We start from the raw sequence: 20,333 nt of genomic DNA on the forward strand, positions 1-20,333 counted from the left end.
TTCTCTTTCGCTGCTAGGCACCGATTTGGTAAGTGACTCCAAAATTTCTAGGGGTCCTAAGTTCCTCGTTCCTCCCCATCCTGAATGTTTTTTTCTTTCTTCTCCCCATCCTCTTCCCCAACTCATAGCCGACCAAGGCAGGCCGCCTCGGTTATCATCTTCGTTTTCTCCTCTGGCTCCTATCTTCTGGATTAGCCAGCATGCAATTTCCACACTCCTCTCACCCCTAAGCAAAACAGTGTGGTGGAAGCCATGTGCTCAATGGACCAGTTTTGCGTCTGTCTTCTGCAATGCGATCCATAGTCCCGCCCATACCCACGCAAAGAGGGCAGAGCCAGGCGATGAAAGGGAGGGGGCTGATTAGTCCGACAAGCGCGTTGCAGAAGCGCGTTGCGTGCACTGTCGCCTTAGGGGAGAACACTTCGTTGTCTTGCCTAATCGTCACCCCCGTTACTCCCAGATCCAAAAGGACGAAAGTGCCCGAAAGGTCACGTGATGCTCGATGGGAGCACGTGCACTGGTAAGTCGAACGCTCGCAGAGTTGCGCTCTTCGCCTTTTGTACCAGTCTGGTGGGCTCTCGTGCCAAGTCCAGCGTGCAGTAACCCCGTCTCTCCAGACGTCAACGAATGCGAGCTGTTCCCCAACATCTGCCAGGGAGGCGGCCTCTGCGTCAACAGCGAGGGCTCGTACAAATGCAACTGTCCACCGGGACTTACGCTGGACCCGGGAGGAACCAAGTGCATTGGTGGGCAAACCGCTCCTTACTTTTTAAAGTAATGTGCACATGAATGGACGGATGGTATTAGCTGTACCTTTCGTATTGGGTGGTAGCTTACGTCACCTTGTCTAGGAACATTTACACCCGACCCTTTGAATTTTTCTTCAAATTTCATCTGTTGTGAAACAGTCTTGAAGTTGCTGTAACATGTTTTATGTAATAGCAAAGCTAGGACAGAAAACATTGACAAAGGCAGCAGAAGGAGCAGTGTGCGAATGATTGCACACCGATCTGGCAGCGGTACTGAGTCACATGCTCACCACAAAGACACGTCAGACTCTATTATTGGTCATGAGCGAATAGTGGATGTTGAGCTCAAAGAAAATAGTGGTTTTGGCCGGATATTTTCTAATTGAATAATGAATAGTTTTGCTTTGTTTTGACTTCTGTAAGTAGATGTCGTGAGTGGCATTCGAGCGACCGCCGACTGCAGCGCCGCGACGCGCCTACGCACGGGGTACTCTCGCCCCGGGGGGGGGCCAGCGAACGACGGCAGAACGGCGCAACCATGCAAAGACACGGCTGTATGTCGCCGACCGCACGTATTGACTTTAACCCGTAATAAACCGTTCTTGTTACACCCGAACAACGGCTACGACATGGTGGCAGCGGCGGGATCCGTCCACAACACGAAGTCAGCGAGCAACCGCTCCAGGTAGGCCGTACAAGCCGCACGAAGCGTCCAAGCAGTTGCGCGGGAAAAAAACGTTAGGCCTCGCTGCCAAAGCACATCCTCGGACAAAGGACCACGCCAACTGGCACGAGGATGACAACGTCCCAGCAAACAACGCCTCTCAACCCGTTCGTGGTCGAGTTACCGGAAAAACTTGACCTCCGGCGACCGGAAGATTGGAAACGATGGTTCACAAGGTGGGAACGATATCGAGTGATCTCGGGCTTGAAAAAACAAGACAACGAGACTCAAGTGAACACACTGGTGTACGCCATGGGCCGGGAGGCCGAGGACATCTTGGCCTCGCTGAAACTAACAGACGCCGAGAAGCAAGACTACGGAGCGGTGACGGAAGCGTTTGGAAAGCACTTCGTGCCAAGGACGAACGTGATATACGAGCGGGCGAAATTCAACAGCCGTAAGCAAGAGCCACACGAAACTGTTGACGCTTTCGTTACGGATCTTTACAAGGCGGCCGAAACCTGCGAATACGGGAACCTGAAAGAAGAATTGATCAGAGATCGTCTCGTCGTTGGACTGATCGACGTTAAGCTGAGTGAAAGACTTCAGCTGGACTCGGAACTGACATTGGAGACCGCCATCACGAAGGCGCGCAATTCCGAGGTGGTCAAGCAGCAACAGAGAGAGATTCGCGGAGGTGAACAAGCGACCCCGGCCGTCGACGAGGTCAGAAAGAATTGCCGCAAGGAAACAAGAAAACTGCCCATCCAAGCTTCCTATCAGCACAAGAACAGGACAGAAGCAGGACACTGCAGGTGGTGCGGCGTGACACAAGCACACAAGACAAGGTCTTTGTCATCAAAGGACTGAAAGAGGCATTGCTAAGCCGACCAGCAGTCGAGTCTCTTGGCATACTACGGCGACCACTCGAGCTTGGGGAGACATGTGCGAAACCAAGCAATATCTCCGATCTTCTGGCACAGTATCCCAAGTTGACGTCTGGACTCGGACTAATGAAGACCGAATACCACATCAAAGTGAAGGATGACGCCAAGCCCTATGCCGTCACATACCCAAGGCGAGTTCCTCTTCCACTGCTCTCACAAGTGGAGAACGAATTGGAAAGGATGAAAGAAATGGGAGTCATCAAGAAGGTGGAAAAAGCAACGGAGTGGTGCTTCCCGATGGTTGTTGCCAAGAAAAAGAATGATGAACTGAGAATTTGCGTGGACTACGGTCAACTGAACCAACAGATAGTCCGCGAGCGCATGTTGATGCCGACAGTTGATGAGTGTCTCGCAAGGCTAGCCGGTGCAACAGTGTTCAGCCGCCTAGATGCTCGAGCCGGGTACTGGCAGGTGCCTCTCGCAGAAGACTCGCGCGAGTACACAACTTTCATCACACCTGTTGGACGGTTCCAGTTCCTCAGACTGCCTTTCGGAATATCGACAGCACCTGAGTTCTACCAACGAGAGATGCTCCGGCGTGCTGGAGGGGCTGGATGGTCTGGCGTGCTTGCAGGACGACATCATAGTTTCCGGACGGACAATGGAGGAACACGACAAGAATCTACACAAGGTGTTGAGCCGACTGCAACAATCCGGAGTGACCCTCAACGTCAACAAATGCACCTTTCGACAAAGCAAGGTCAAGTTCCTAGGACACGTGGTATCTGCAGAAGGAGTAAGTGCTGATCCAAGCAAGCTGGAAGCCATCGCTCAACTTGAACCACCGTCAGACGTGTCCGAAGTGAGGTCCTTCCTGGGTTCGACAAATCACTTGGCGAAGTTCCTTCCCGGTCTGGCAGAGATGACAAGGCCACTTAGGGACCTGATGCACCAAGATGCAGAGTGGTTTTGGGGTCCGGTTCAACAACAGAGCTTCGACCGGATCAAACAGGCACTCTGCGCAACACCAGTTCTCGTCCACTACGACTCCCAGCAGCCGCATACACTCTCAGTCGACGCTTCATCCTACGGGCTGGGAGCCGTTCTTCTGCAGCAGGCAGGCGACAGGCTGTCACCAGTGGCGTATGCATCACGCTCACTTTCTGAAACAGAGCAACGATACGCCCAAATTGAAAAGGAGGCGTTAGCCATCACATGGGCATGTGAACACTTTCGCAAGTACCTCCTGGGATCCACATTTCATGTAGAAACGGATCACAAGCCTCTTGTGCCGCTGCTCACAACCAAACGACTAGACGAGCTCAGTCTTGTCTCCAACGCTTTCGAATGCGCTTGCTAGAGTACGACTATACAGTGTCACACACTCCTGGAAACAAGTTGTACACTGCTGATTTACTGTCCCGAAAGCCGCAACCAGAGCCAGCCAAGGACGAAGAAAGAGACCTTGAGAGCGCTGTGCAAGAGTACGAGGAGTTGACACTGGAGCAGCTGCCGGCGTCAAACCAAATGTTGGACAGAATCAAGGCAGGCATCCAAGCAGACCCTACACTCGCCAGAGTGGCTACTTTGTGTACCTCGTCATGGCCGACCGTACATGGACTTGCACCGGAACTAAAGCGCTATGCAGAGGTGGCGAGTGAACTTTCTATTGTCGACGGTCTGCTATTTAAGGGTGACAGACTCGTCATCCCACCAAACCTGAGGCTTGAGGTGCTGGAAAGACTTCATGCCGGCCACATGGGCACGAGCAGATGTCGCGCAAGAGCAAGACAGTCGGTGTGGTGGCCTAGCATCGGAATGCAGGTACAAGACTTTGTTGAAAGATGCTCTGTCTGCCTACAACATCGAAAGCCACCAACTGAGCCACTGCTGCTGACTCCGTTACCTGAAAACCCATGGGACACTATCGGCATTGACCTCTTCAAACTCGAAGGGAGAGACTACATTGTGGTAGTGGACTACTACTCCAGGTTCCTGGAGGTGGAGCAACTAAAGGGCACTACAACAAAAGACATCGCTCGAGTCTTGGAACCAATCTTCGCACGATTTGGAGCACCAAGAACCGTGCGGACAGACAATGGCCCACAGTTTGCCTCAGCTGAATTCAGGAACCTGGTGGAACGTTGGGGGGCAGACCACGTAACCTCAAGTCCATACTACGCCCAGAGCAACGGCGTGGCAGAGCGTGCGGTCCAAACAGCAAAACAACTCCTGAAGAAGTCAAAGGACATAAACCTGGCTCTTCTATCGCACAGAGCTACGCCAGGAGTCGGAAGGTTTTTCACCCAGCGAACTGCTAACGGGTCGCCGCCTGAATACGCCTGTGCCAACCACAACCAAGATGCTCGCACCTAAGTGGGACGACGGCGACTTCAGGCGCAGGAATGAAGCGTACAGGGCGCGAGTGAAGCAGACCTACAACGTGCGTCACAGAGTGAGAAGTCGTGAATGCCTGCCGCCAAAGACAGTGGTGCGCATACTGAGTGGTCCGGCATCCTGCGGTACAGTGACACGGCCAGCAGCCCAACCAAGGTCCTACATTGTAAGCACATCGACAGGACTAACACGACGCACCGGGAGTCACATGCAGCCAACGGCGGTCACTAGGAGCGGACGACCAAGCAGACCACCGGACAGGTTGGACTTGTAGCTCAGCTCCCTACTCCTAAGAAAGGGGGGTGTCGTGAGTGGCATTCGAGCGACCGCCGACTGCAGCGCCGCGACGCGCCTACGCACGGGGTACTCTTGCCCCGGGGGGGGCCAGCGAACGACGGCAGAACGGCGCAACCATGCAAAGACACGGCTGTATGTCGCCGACCGCACGTATTGACTTTAACCCGTAATAAACCGTTCTTGTTACACCCGAACAACGGCTACGACAGTAGACTCTCGGTAATTCGAAGCTCACAGGGACAGCAAAATGCTTCGAATTAAGCAAACTTTGAATTAAAAAAAGCACATTAAAACTGAGTTTATTTTATTCAGTACTCACTTAGGAGAAGAACTGGTCGATCTTAGATTGTTTTCGCTGACGCATCCGCGCCACCGTCACTCGGCTCTCCAAGTTAAGTGAGGCGTCTTCGGCATTCTCTTCGCCCGAGAAAAAACGTTCTACGACGCCCAATGCAGTTTCCGCATCATCGGCACACGGCGCGGGAATCGACGGCGGCGAGAGTTCCTCGTCGTCAGAGTCATCGTCACGGTGTTGATGTCGCTGGCCTGTAATAAGGCGGAGTCTCCTGAGGGGGCGGTTCACCGAATGATACTTTAGCGAATAGTCGGGCGCCGCGAAGCGGCGTTTACGTGTGGGCCAATACACACACACATGTGGGTTCACATTTTTTGTAATGAGCCGCCGCAGACTGTCGCCGCGAAGCGGCGTAAAGCGCAGCGCGGCGGATGGGTTAAAGCGCGAGACACATGCGCGTCAAAACTGTCCGATCCGGCGTGCGAACTGTCGGGAAGATGGCTGCTCCGAATCGCCGCACAGGACGGTTCGCGACACATGGTTTCCGACGCGTCGTTGCGTCGCTCCGTTTAGCTCCGCCCAGTTTCGGGTGTCCCTCTACCAAATGGATGGATGGATACTAATGGCTATAGTTATAACGGGCGGTAGCTCCCGCCACCTAGCCTAGAAAACTAAAATACTTCCCTCCCCCTTCTTGGTTTTTCTGGCTTTAAAACAAACATAATATTTTTATTACCTTCTATTAAAGTGTGCGTGAGTGAAGAGTTTCCGTGAGGCTATTTTTCTGCTCAAAATCACTTAATCGCGAAAGACCGCAGCGGACCTTAGAGCCATCCCAGCGAAACGAGCACTGCGTAAAAATCACGTGACTACGTACCGCGCACATAACTGCGTCTCTCCCGAAGCTCACATGACATTGGAATGGCTCGTAGCGTCCACTGCTGTCCATCCTAAGGTGAAACGGAGTATATTCGGGTTTCGACGGGCTTGATCGGTCCCAGAAGGCAGGCTTGCTTTGGCGCTCGAAATCAGCAGCTCGTTTTGTGCGCGCGGGAAAACTCGATGGCGTCCGTTTCCTTCACAACCACGACCCGCCGCGCGTGACGCACAACGCACCGCCACATCCGCTTCCCCGAACCACATGGCGCCTCCTCGCCCGATCGGTCCGAAAGTCACTTGACAACATGACCTTCGCCATCCGTGCTCATTGGCTGCGGCCACTGCGGCCTTCCGAAAATCGGACCGTGCGTGCGGCGATATCTGGCAAGTTGGACGCACGCGGGCGCCGCACGGAGCCCCCGTCCGACGCTCCGGTGCGACGAAAACCCTCGCCCTCGGACGTCGTTCCGGCGGTTCGCACGTCGGATCGCATGGCTTTTTCGCGCATGTGTCTCGCGCTTAACGCGCGCCCCCGTTATTCGCCCGGAGGCTCCGCCTTATTACAGGCCAGCGACATCAATACCATCGTCACTTCCTTGCACCACCACACCAGGCCTAACCACTTTGATTATTTCGACGTCCGAAAGCGGACCAGAGACCTCGACGCGCTTGTCAACATCGACCGGAACATTTCCAAGGGCTTCCCTCAGTTCACTACCTGCGGGTACCTCTTCTGGCCCAGCTTCGTCGGCGATATCTCCAGTCTCGCTGACGGCGTCGACGGTGACGAACCTGCAGTGACGAACGAGCCAACACACTTTCTTTCGGATCTTCATTGTCAAAACTCCCGCACTCCCGCTCGCGCCGTTCCGCGTTTCCGCCGAAACCTTCTCGCCACATATCTCCCTCTCTCCTCTCGAAGGGAGAGCGCAGAGTGTGAGAGCAGAGCTGGCAGAGCCCAAAGCAAATAAGCAAACAGCCGCGCGCGCAAGGCTGTTTACTTCCACGCCGCCGAGCCGCAGCGCGCCGTGGCGCCGTCGCACATTGCATCAGATTGCACCATCCCTAGTGCGGCGACGCCAGTGACGCGGCCGCGGGTCGTGGCGTTGCGTATTCGCGCTTGGCGCTTGTTTTTTTCGCTCTCGGGGTTTCCGGACTTTAGGCGCAGACAAAAAATCCTGCGAATTAACCAGCTCCCAACATTTAGCCTTCGAATTACCGCGTGTTTTCCCACATAGCATTGTACATACGATTGCCGGGACCAGGCCCATGCTTCGAACTAACCGAAAATTTGAATTATGCGACTTTGAATTACCGAGAGTCGACTGTATATGCCACTACAAGGGAGCAAGGGGCTCCATTAAGCTGTTACAACTTTTTTCTCTTGTTTCCTCCATTTATGTATAAAAATGGAAAATAAAGTTCCTTAATAAAAATAATAATAATAAAGTATTTCACTACCGTGCACCATGCTTAAAGAAAAATTCGACTGAACTCGCGAAGGTTGTTCCCAATCTTCCCCTTGTCTGCTTATAAGCTTAGTTCATTTTAATGTAGCTATATGAACTGTGACATGTAAACGAGATATTTGTTGCAGCTATCCTAATCGAGAAAATTTATAAATCTGCTTCTACAGTCGAACCCGGATATATTGAATTCAAAGGGGATCGTAAAATAGTATTATATATCGATAATTTGGTATACAAAAATATGTTAACTTAAGCTCCAGTTGAAAATTTTCGCGCGTATCTGCTAATACCGAAAGCCGCGACAAACCGGACCTTGCCAAATAGAGCCTCTAAGAGCCGCTCATTACAGTAGAGCTTAGTACGTGAAGACCACAAACACCGCCGCGTTCATGCGACGGTGCTTGCGATCGTCTACGCCGGGCCATGACCTCCACACAGCGCCGGCAACAAAACACGAAAATAATTTTAAAATATGAAAAAACGAGCGGTTTAAAAAAAAAACAAAAAAAACTCTTGATCCATACAATAAAGTTAAGCAAGCAACAAAAAGAAACCTCACTAAATGCAGGCAGCAAAAAAAAAAAAGGCAAAAATAGGCAAAGCAAAAACTGGTAAAGAAAAAGGTAAACAAAAAGAAGCCGCTGAAAATATGATTGCTCAACCGTTTTGTTGACACACTGAACTTGACGAAGCCTTTTTTTTTTTTTTTTTTTTATTTCGGGGCTAAGGAGTTGCGCAGCGACAGCGGTGTTCGTGAAAAGAGCGCACACTACCGTTCCAACAGCAGGCACTCCCTCCCCTCCCCACACGCGCGTGTCCTTCCCCTTGCTTTTGACATCCTTCACGTTTTCTTGCTTTCTTTTTTTTTACGTTTTTTTTTTTTTTTTTTTTTTACAACTGCTCTTTTGCTGCGTATCCCCGTGCACGTATGATGGCGCCCGCAACACGAGCTATGTGTTCGCCGCTGGCACAATCCGGCCGCGGGAGAAGCCACGGCGGCCGTGGTTTCTTTGCTATATCGAGTGCTTTGCCATGGGAATTTGATACACAAAAACAATGCTCCTTTAATATTACATGTCACTTTCAAGGGGATGTTTGGACTGTTCGATATAAACAATATTTCGAAATACCCGGGTGTGATATAGCCGGGCTCGACTGTAGATGCCAATATTGTTTCTATTCCAAATTTGATAAAAAAAGAAAACAAGCCCGAATGACGCATGTGGGCTGTCAAGGCATCGCTGCCCACCATATACTCTTCCATACCATATTATCGAGACAGATGCCCCACACACCTGTTCGCCATTTTTTTTAAAAACCCCAAAAACTATCTTGCGTGTGGTAACTGCAGGGTAAAGGCCAATGGTGACCTAGGCAGAATTTGTGTTACTAAGCCACAGTGGGAGATAAAAGAACATTGCTAACTGGAGAGGACTTTCCTATGCTCCATTGCCTTTCAATGTAAAAACAGGCTTAACAAGTCACAAAAATAGTAGCATTTTTTTCTTTTTTTTTTTTCACACATCGAAAGTTAGCTTGCACCTCATTTTCACCCAATTTGTTCTCACTTTTAGGTGGGCTTTCTCTTCGGATATTACGGTAATCGTTCCTAAGTTAGCCCCGTTGAGTGCACTTCTCAATGAGCACCTGTGCATTGCGGGGAAGCAATACCCGCGGAGTGCGCGAGCTCTGCGGGTATTGCTTCTCCGCAGTGCACAGGTGCTCAGTGAGGAGCGCACTCAACAGGGCTAACCCGCCACGATCAACACTTCGAAAAGTATGAATATTGCAGTTCACCTCAAAGCAAATATCAAATAGCGTATTATTCAAAACTACTATTTGAATATTCGCACAACATTACCTTGAACCTCACAGTAAACTTTTACAAAAGGAAGAAGATACTAAAATTAAATCAAGATGTTCTAGTACTGATGATAGTACAAGCTTGAGAGCCCTAAAGTAAATATTTTGGCTTAGTAAAATAATACCTATCAACAAAAACTTCCACTGAGATAGTGGTACTGGTGTGGAAAAAACTATCTGAATCACCTCATAATCCAGTTTACTGCATAAACGGCACAAACAGCCTATTGTAGCTTGTTCACAATTGCCTGAAAATCTGTAAAAAAACAAAACAAAAAAAAAAAAAAGGCCCCTACAGCACATTTTAAAGGAAGTCTGTTTGTCAAATTGAGTTTAAAATCTGAGCTTCCACTAGCGGAATTTGGCACATTCCTAATAAGAATGAAAAAAAATGCAAAAACATTTCTTTTTTAATTTACTAATTGATGACATGCTTGCCAGTTCTACCAATGACCAGACAACACTGTCCTGTCTTAGCTTCTATGATTATCAGAGAAAACAAATTCCAGTGTTGCTTGTGTCGGCTTTAGATCTCCGAGAAGAGTCATGCTACTCTTCGTTCGAAGACGGGCGCTGTTCACGGGCAATGTACGGGCTCTTCCGGAAAAGCATCTGCTGCTGCACCGTGGGCAAGGCTTGGGGCTACCACTGCGAGGCCTGTCCGAGACCTGGAACCGGTAACAATCATTCAAGGATGACTGATCTTATTGCATATCAAGGTGCGGTTTTATACGCCTGATGGAGTCGCAAAAAGAACTATGCACCGTCATGCATTTTCAATTAGACCTTGTTACGCTATGTAGACTGTCAGTTCAGAGCAGTCAGAAGTACAACTCTGGCGCTATCACCTTTGACACTCTCATCTTATTCCTTTCAAAGTGCAGCTCTTAGGTGCCCATTTCTGCGTATAGCGGCATTAGCATCGCCGTTGGCATAACCGTGTGCATTGCATTATGGGACATCACAAACCTATACACAAATTCGATTCCCCGCTAAATTTAGCGAAGAAACTGAATTGGTGTGTAGGTCTGTGATCTCCCATAATGCAACATTGTGCATCCAGTTTACCCCGCTAAATTTAGCGGCAACACTGACGTCACATGACCTCAACACCAATTCAGTTTCCCGCTAAATTTAGCGGGGAATTGAATTGGTGTTGAGGTAATGTGGTGTCAGTTTTCCCGCTAATTTTTGCGGGGAAACCCACTTTGTGTAGAAGTCACGTGACCTGAAGTCATGTGACATCATTTTCCCGCTAAATTTAGCGGGGAAACTGAATTGGTGTTAAGGTCACGTGGTGTCGACTTTCCAGCTAAATCTGGCGGGGAAACTGTGACATCATGTGACGTCACTGGCCACGGCTTCACGAAATTTGGAGCAACTAGCCAAAAACGTTTCACGATGAAACAAACACCGCGTGTGTTGGATTATGGGGCTCTCACCGTAATCTCCTAGTCCTCCCTAACCTACCCTCAAACAAAAGCAAAAAAAAATATATATATATATATTTCTATCTCAAAAAAGAGATTTGTAAACATTTTTTTTTTCGTAAGTCACCTGGAAAAAAAATTGGTTCTCCAGAGTGCATTGCTTCACCGCAGAAGAGGGGCAGGATAAAAAACCTGTGCACGCATCTTCACCGTAGCGCGTTCCAACCAAAAAAAAAATTTATACCAGACAATCTTGCCCAAAGTCATGCTACGTGCGACCTGTCAAGATGCTGTCATGTTCAAAGTGACTAGTAATCTTGTTCCCAATAACCTAACAGCAGAGAAGTTGGTCAGTGGGGTTTGTAAACATCTGCGACCGACCACGCAACTCGGAAGAAGTCCGTCGAAACTGATCAATGATTGGGGTGTGGTTTCAGAGGCCTACAAGGAGCTCTGCCCCAAGGGGTCCGGCTATGGCCCAATCAGCCGAGGTGGCGACGCCCTAGTCCCCGCCACCATTGGTAAGACAGCAGTGCAGCACATGTGATGCTATATAGTATTGAACTAAACTGACATGCTCTGTTCCAGACTTGAATGAATGCCTCTATTTTCCTGGCCTCTGCCAGAACGGGCGCTGCCAGAACAGCATCGGCAGCTTCACTTGCACATGCAACCAAGGATTTGCTCTCGACCAAGAGGGGATCAACTGCACAGGTCAATTCTTATTTTTGCTCTTCATATTCCATTGATTATGGATTTTTACTGTAGCAATGGGAAAAATTAAGAACAGTGATCCATAAGCTCTCGCTGCAAAATCTTGTAATTCGACAATAACTACAGGTGGATCGTTAGCCGAGTGCATTAGTGCACTACATTTCAAAGCACGTGGAGTGAAAGCTTGCTTTTCAAAAACCATGAATCCCGGATTCAATTCTGACACTTGCCCGTTTCAATCTGCATGAGCACTGAGCGGCACTTGTTTATGTAATCACTACTGTACGATGCACATTGAAGACCCCAGGCTAGCTGTAGTACTGCACTGACCGAATTTCTTATCCACGGCGGAGACACCGCACGCCCACTGGGGCTGACTGACAACCCACCATCTAAACTAACACGCAATACAATTGCTCTTAGTTATGACAGTCCTATCTATTAATCCATTCATGTTTGCCTTTTATCTCGCTCATCCACATAAATGGATAAACTATAGTTGCTGACGTTATCTGGCGATTTTTCGTTGTGCCAATGTGCAGACATCGACGAGTGCAGCATCACCCATGGAATCTGCAGCAACGGAACGTGCAGGAACACCGCGGGATCTTTCCTGTGCGAGTGCAACGATGGCTTTGAGAGTGCCATGCAAGCCTGCATGGGTGAGTCGCTTTCTTCGCTACTACCATAGTCACTGACAGAGTAAGAACAGCAGGGCATCTTTCAAATGCATGGTTGAGTTGCTTTCTTTTCTACAACCATAGTCACTGACAGAGTCAGAACAGCAGGGCATGTCTTTCGAATGCATGATTGAGTCACTTTCTTTGCTACTACCATAATCACTGACAGAGTAAAAATGGCAGGATGTGTCTTTCGAATGCATGTTTGAGTCGCTTTCTTCGCTATTACCATAGTCACTGACAGAGCAAGAACAGCAGGGTGTGTCTTTAGAATGCATGGTTGAGTTGCTTTCTTCGCTACTACCATAGTCACTTGCAGGGTGATAACGGCAGGGCATGTCTTTCAGATGCATGGTTGAGTCTATTTCTTTGCTACTACCTATAGTTACAGAAAGAGTAAAAACAGCAGGGCGTCTTTCGAATGCATGTTGAGTTGCTTTCTTTGCTACTACCATAGTCACTGACAGAGTAAGAACTGCAGGGCGTGTCTTTCTAATGCATAATTGAGTCACTTTCTTTGCTACTACCATAGTCACTGACAGAGTAAGAACAGTGGGGCATGTCTTTATAATGCATGGTTGAGTTGTTTTCTTTGCTACTACCATAGTCACTGACAGAGTAAGAATGGCAGGGCATGTCTCTAGAATGCATGAGTGAGTTGCTTCATTCGCTACTACCATAGTCAGTGACAGAGTGAGAACGGCCAGCTGTGCCTTTCGAACGCAAGGTTGAGTCGCTTCCTTCACTATTACCATAGTCACTAACAGAGTAAGAACGGCAGGGTGTGTCTTTCGAATGCATGGGTGAGTCACTTCTGTTACTACCAGTCACTGACAGAGTAAGAATGGCAGGGCGTGTCTTTTTAATGCATGGGTAAGTCGCTTCTTTGCTACTACCATAGTCACTGACAGAATGAGAATGGCAGGTCTTGTCTTTTGAATGCGTGGGTGAGTCACTTTCTTTGCTTACCATAATCACTGACAGAGTGAGAACGGCAGGGCGCATCTTTTGAATGCCTGACCTACAGCACACATTTGTTGTCTTCTGCTGTGCCTTGACTCCATGTGCATGCATGAAGCTCACGAGACACCGACGCTTTATCGAAGGTAGGAAGCTCATGCTGGAGGCAGAAACTGAAGGGCCTTCCTGCCCTTCTCATCCTGTCAGTGACTACAGTAAACCAATTGCATACCAGGGCACAATGTGACGTTAGGCTAAGCAAACAGGAAACAAGCTGTTGGCATAACCAATGCCCGAGTTGTAAAGCTGCAGCGATTGATGCATCATGTCTTCATCTTATAATGATTTCAGTCTTACATAATCAGTTTAATGGTGTTGCACATTTGTTTATGTATAAATCTCTGGTTTTACAATCGTCTCTTCTGGTAAATGTCAATATTTCAATAATTAGGAAGATGCTTTTATTTCTGCACTGTGCCGCTATTGTACGGGAGGCGTGGGGCCCCCCAAACAATATGGTGCCCTCATAAGCAACACATGCTCTTCGTTCATCGGAGTTGTCTCCCCTCTCCTTGTGGTCCTGGAGACTCCACAAGTAGTACTTCTTCTTTAGTCATCTCGCTGTTTATCCCTATCTACATTAAATAATGACCCTGATATGTCGCAGATGTGGACGAGTGCTCTCAGATAAGGGGCCTGTGTCGTGGTGGACAGTGCATCAACACCCCAGGTTCTTTCCACTGTGAATGTCCACAGGGGCATGAGCTCACTCCAAACAGAAAGGCGTGCAAAGGTAAATATTCTCACATCTTGCAACATAGACAAGGGCATGACTCCTTTACAATACATAGAAAAATAGCTACACACTTGCTGTAATAGCTTAGCGATTGAAGGAGGTGAAAAGTCTTTGATAGGAGGGTCTCCAAACTTTTCGGCTCAGGGGCCGGATTGGGTATCTGTCGCGGTCTCAAGGGTCGGATAATAAATATTGCAATATAAATATATAAATTAGAAATGCTAAATAAATAAACCTTTATAAGTATTGTAAATGCAATTGAAATTGGTAAAGTCGATGAATACATATACCTTGTTTTCCAATTCAATAAGTCGCTAATTAAGACGTTAAAAATAATTGCGACCTAGAAAACTCACCCGGCCTAAATCGAAATGAATGGCAACTTAAGCATATTCACAGAGCGCAAAAAACTAATGAGACTGGTAGTTCTGATAATGACCATGAACAATATGTGACACAGAAGTCTAAGCACGATATACATAAGAAAGCAAGGGGATTTTGTCATGTTTACACAGCCATGAAACAAGGGACTATGGATACTAATGATGGTAATAAGAATGTGCAATAAATAATATGGCGAAAGAACCATGTTTTGATGCAGTTTTTCTCATTCTTTCTAATATTTTCTTTTGTGTTTTTATGCTCGTCGCAACACCTTTTTTTTTACACACTTTTTATATTTGTTTATGTGGCACCAAACTTGTTGACAGGTTGCAAGACGTTTGGTGGTGTGAAACGAATTCTGAAAGAGCTTATGCCAGCAAAGAAACAATTTTAAAGCAAAATATAGTGTTTCTAGACTGCCTGCTCAACTTGCAAGTAACACGACACGCGACGTCAACCCGCTTGAGAGTGCGAAAAAATTCAAACATTGTTTTCAGCATAACCTTATTTGCCATTTTCTCGAGAATGTTGTCGCGGATGGAAACGGATTGGCCAGCGTAAAACTAGAAATAAATGTTTAATGGGCGAACTTGTGCCAGAAACAAAAGGGAGAATGAGCGTCATGGTGCCGACGTGACCGGTGGTTCGAGCGAGACTGCGAAAGATAATGATTCGGCAAGGCCACCCTCGGCTCCTTATTTCCTACACTGTGTATCTCAAATGTTAGACCTAGAACCTTGGGGAGTGAGCTAGGGCGAGACCGACTCAGCAGGGCCACGTTGGCCTCCTTAACTTATACACTCAGGGTAAGAGTGAAGTCTAATCTTCTAGAAGTATGGAGAAGCGTTCCTTCTCCGCACTACTAAATACTATAAACAAAATTACGAAATTTGTTTATAGTATAAGCTAACTTATAGGTAAAAGTAGCCTGCCAGGACGAATAAAAACAAGGTACCCTAAAAATGTGCTTCGTTTAAATAGCTCGAAAGACTGCCGGAGCTCCCCTTTAATGTCTTCTATACAAATTTTAATAATTCCTTGTTATGTACCACAATCCATGAGTAATTATAGGGCTTTGGAGATAGAGGTGGTTGTAATTTTTTTTCTTTTGTCTTTTTACATTTGCAGATATTGACGAGTGCAGTACGACAAGTGGGATCTGCTCGAATGGAATTTGTGAGAACACGATGGGGACCTACCAGTGCTTCTGCAACCAAGGCTACAGGCAGAACAACCAGCAGACTAGCTGCGAAGGTATGCATTTCGGCATAATTCGAGTCAGCTCTTGGCAAACAATGCCGAAGCTGGCTGTGCACCCATTAACTTCTGAGAGTATTCTTTATCTGCAAAAGTATAAAATGACAGTTCTTTTTTTATTATTATATTGGTGCCAAGTTTGGGGGTAACCATAAGTTCGGTAGTGAACCTCTGACAAAAGAAGTAATTCATGTAGCATCTAAAATCATTGCTTTTATGTTAAGAAAGGCATGCGCGTCTCAAAAAACTTCAGGCAAGGACTTCAGGCAAAAAAATTTGGGCGAGAGGTTGGATCTACAACACCTAAACAGTACCACGCAAGCGCATTGCTGCACTGTGCTGCACCACACTGTGCGGCTGAAACTCTTAAAATCATGACTTGGCTACTGGTTTCTGATATGAAATGGTGTTTATCTTTTTGCACGCAATCCTGTGATTGTTGCAAGTTTATATTTCAATAAAAAGCAACCCATTTTAATAAGATGACACACTTGTTTTTGTGGGTCACCTCGAATTTAGGCCCGGTTGAATTTTTGTGAACACGGTAACTCCAAATACAGGCTTGTACTGTTATCTCCACATTTCATTAATTGTCAAATTCCATTACTTCCTTTTCTTATTGAATGCAGATATCGATGAATGTGAGCACAACAGAGGAAACTGCAGGTCACTGTGCACAAACACCCCGGGAAGCTACTACTGTGCTTGCGAACCTGGCTATGCACTGCTACCAGATGGAGTCAGCTGTACTGGTTAGTTTCCTTACCTCTTTGAGCATGCAAAGTAAACACTGTCTAGATCCATACAGTGACATATGCTATAAAAGTTTGTGTTCATACAAAAACATCTTATGCCAAGTTGTATAATGAATTCTCATGCATATTAAGGTAGTTGGGCACAATTTCGTTCTTCAATGTATACAGCTAAATCATTAACCAGCAGAAGAAATAACTGTGCAGTATACGACTTGCCGCTTGGACAACTTTAAATTCACGCAACTGTAGCTCGAGGCTAGCCATGTAAATTGCAGGGAATAGACCACTTGCTGCATTGAAACCCAAGACCCAAGTGAAGTTTATTCATTACCACGCCTATGAAAATATGTTGTAGCAGCATCATAGAATCTACGCACAGATAAACCACTGCATACATCGCCCAAAAGTTTAGTTGCACAAAGGTTGCTTCTGAGCACAAATGTTCTTCTTGCAAGACCACTTGTGATTGTGTCGTGGTCTGTCGACGACCTTAGTGTTTATGCTGAGGGGGTAAAGACAGGAGCAGAACACACCATATCCCCACCACCATCCCGACATTGAAGGTCTTGAGAGAAAGAATGAGAAAGAGAGCTATGGAAGAGTGGGAAAAAAAAGCAAACGAAAGCTTAGCCACGTTCGTTTTTGCCCCGACGAGTTGAAGTTGCTCGAGCGCTCGTCGACTTCGTTTGTCTTCATTCGATGCACAATTCCGTTGACTTCTGCTAAGTAAGCTAGGAAACAACTAGGCACAGACCTTACAAGCGATGCTTTGCCGCTTCCTTCTGCACATTAAAGGGAAGCTGAAGCGGTTCTGTATTTGAAGAAAACACTTAAATCATTGAACAGAATGTTAGGGCACAAACGAGCTGGCAGTGAATAAACATGGGGAACTATAACCCTGAGACTAGGGAGAAAGACAACGATGAAGGAGAGGAAGAACAGGAGTCTCAAACACAGCTGAAATTTATTGACAAAGAATCCTGTTTATAAAGGCTTCAGGCGGTTTCACAAACAGAAAAAAAGGGCAGAAAAAGAACACAGAGGAGGAAACAACCTTTCTGCAAACGTATGTGTGCAAACACTAACATGAAAGAATAACTACAACAGATCTAAAAAAAAAGGGGGTGGGGAGGGCATAGAGGAGGGTCAAACCTTTTGTTAAAACTTATCAGTGGCCTTCACCGTGGGAAATGATGGGAATGTGGATACAAAAAAATAAAAGAACTAAACAATGTTTTTTTTGTGAGTAAATTTTTTAAATTATTGTTTATTCTTTTTTTTTAATGCACATTCCTCTCTTGTCCCATGGTGAAGGTCACTGATAGGTTTTAACAAAAGGCTTGACCCTTCTCCAGCCTCTTCCTAATTTTTAAACCTGTTGTAGTTATTCGTTCATGTTTTCGCACACGCACGTTCGCGGAAAGGTTGTTTCCTTCTTCGTGATCTCTTTCTGTCCTTTTTTTTTTGTTTGTGAAAGTGCCTGAAGCCTATATAAACAGGACTTTTTGTCAATAAATTTCAGCTGTGTTTGAGACTCCTGTTCTTCCTCTTCCTCATCGTCGTCTTTCTCCCTAGTCTCAGGGTTATAGTTTATCACACTTAAATCGTCTTCATTAGGCCTCCAGGATCACGAATATTGAGCTTATTTTTTCAATTTGGCGCACGAAGGCTGCAGAAAGTCAGTTTCAAAGTACCGCCGAAGCCCCTCCTTCCTGGAGTGTTACGTCACAAAAGGAGTTTTTGGAATCTCCACCCTTGGGCATCTTCAGCACCTATCAACGCTATGCACTCACTCTTAATATTTTCAAAAAGGTCCAAAAAAGACATCGTGACTGGTGTGAGTGCAGGGGAATATACCTGGCAAGCTTGCGATTGCACGCGCTGCCCAATCAAGCGACACGCACTTGGCAGCCGAAAGATCCTAGTACGATGTAACGACTAGTCATAGGTTTTTCATGTTTTCTCGCGTTTAGTGACATCTTCGGGGAAAATGAATGTGATATTCAGATTCACGGGATAAAAATACTCTAGAATTCACCCCTAACTCGTTTTTTTCAAGAACCTCTCCAGTAAGGCATCGTGAGGAATACAGGCCCATTGCAACCACTGACCGGAACCGTCAGTGTCCGCGTCCGTGCCCAGCCGTTCCGAAGCGGTCCCGATGCATAGAACGTTTCCCTCTAGAGTATAATATGAACTCTATGGTTCGCACATTGCCGGGTTCGCCGCAGATGTCGACGAGTGCAAGACGGACCCCGACGTTTGTAACGGCGGCAAGTGCCGCAACCTTCCGGGAGACTACGTCTGCACTTGCACGGAGGGGCTCCTTCCTGACCCTGATGGCAAAGGCTGCATCGGTAAGAGGGACCGGTCAGTCACAGTAGGCGTACAAGGGGTATCCTCACACATCTTCAACATTGTTCAGTTAAAGGCTTGTGCACTCATTGCTTTGGGGCAAGTCCCACTGCCACGGAAGAACTTGCAAAAATCTAGGACATTAAACATTAGTCATACTGCAATTTCAAAACTCAGTTCAGTGAGTTGACTCCATATTCGTGCACATTACAAACATTTACTCCTCTGGAATGCAACTATCTTTTTCTACCGGTAAATTGACTGGAAGTGTGTAAAGATCAGTCACGAATTGGCTCAAGCTTTTTTTTTTTTAATGTAGATGACACAATCGATGAATGCTATGAAACGAAAATCAAAGTCCCAAGCTAATTAAGTGTGCCCCCAACACGATTTCTAGACTCTAGCAAGTGCAACATGCCCTCTATAGAATGTGACGAAAGGATCGTTCGTTGAAGTTGTCTGCTGATCTCTGTGTTCTTTACATTGGAGAATGTTCCGTGTTGTGGGAAGAGGCGGGTCATTAAACTTGCATTTTTGCTGTGACCAATCGCTTTGCAGACTACGACGAATGCGAGGCCAATCCAAGGTTGTGTACTCACGGACGCTGTGAGAATACCCTCGGTTCGTACATCTGTCGCTGTCAGATTGGCTACTCGGTCAAGGAGGGCCAAATCCACTGCACTGGTTTGTAGCCGTTTTACTTTTGTTTTGACCGAGTCAGTGTTGGGAGCTATTTTATTCATGTTTATCGAAGACTGTAAGAAATGGTTGGAGCAATCGATAGAACCAATATAGAGGAGTCTCCCCGATTTCCTCCTCAATATTTAATTTAGATTTTCTAATCAGTGCCGCTCTGTTGTCTTTCTTTCTTCTTCTTTTTTTACTTATTGATTTAATGTAACGAACAATTATTTTATGTTTTGACATTTCCCTGCTATGACACGTTCATGACTAACCATGTGCCCCAAAACTGGTTTTGAAAACAGCCAAATAATTTGTTAAATATACCTTACTGCAAATATCTCTCACTATCCTGGCTGTCTCAAAACAGACTATTAAGCGAGACTTATTTTTTATTTGGTAAGTATTTTTCAAAACGCTTTGAGGGCAGCACCCCACTCTCCTAAAAGATGACCAAGTTTTGCAACTACTGATGAAAAGTCTACCGTACTCCATTTCACCCTGTGACGAATCACAGAGGACGCCACGAGCCATCAAAGTCATTCTCATGCTGTGTGTCACGTGACCTCTTTGGGGGTGGGGCATAGCAATGCACATGGCATGGGGTCACATAATACATTCGCAGCGCCGCATCGGCTAGGATGGCTCCTAGCGTCCGCTGCGGTCCATCGCACGGTGAAATCTGTAACACAGTTAGCGAACACAAGTTCATACCTTTTTCCAGTTTTTGGCGAGTATCAAAATTTACCACTTAGGTTAGTGTCCCAATCGAGCAATTTCTACCACTACAGAAGTTTTGATGACAGTACTTCAATACTGAT

The 20,333-nt window shown here is 46.8% G+C and overlaps 1 protein-coding gene across 1 annotated transcript in view; it reads left to right on the forward strand.

Annotated features, from left to right (window-relative positions):
• LOC8037463 (fibrillin-2) overlaps window positions 1–20,333 on the forward strand; it is a 190,786-nt gene that overhangs the window by 108,194 nt on the left and 62,259 nt on the right. The window contains 11 exon segments of the mRNA XM_042288940.1: window positions 461–520; window positions 618–746; window positions 10,031–10,177; window positions 11,368–11,451; window positions 11,519–11,644; window positions 12,187–12,306; window positions 13,952–14,077; window positions 15,593–15,718; window positions 16,351–16,473; window positions 18,708–18,833; window positions 19,390–19,515. Of these exon segments, the coding sequence (XP_042144874.1) occupies window positions 461–520; window positions 618–746; window positions 10,031–10,177; window positions 11,368–11,451; window positions 11,519–11,644; window positions 12,187–12,306; window positions 13,952–14,077; window positions 15,593–15,718; window positions 16,351–16,473; window positions 18,708–18,833; window positions 19,390–19,515 (1,293 nt within the window).

Source organism: Ixodes scapularis, unplaced genomic scaffold, assembly GCF_016920785.2.
Source record: "Ixodes scapularis isolate PalLabHiFi unplaced genomic scaffold, ASM1692078v2 PGA_scaffold11__112_contigs__length_91849675, whole genome shotgun sequence".
Taxonomy (NCBI): domain Eukaryota; kingdom Metazoa; phylum Arthropoda; class Arachnida; order Ixodida; family Ixodidae; genus Ixodes; species Ixodes scapularis.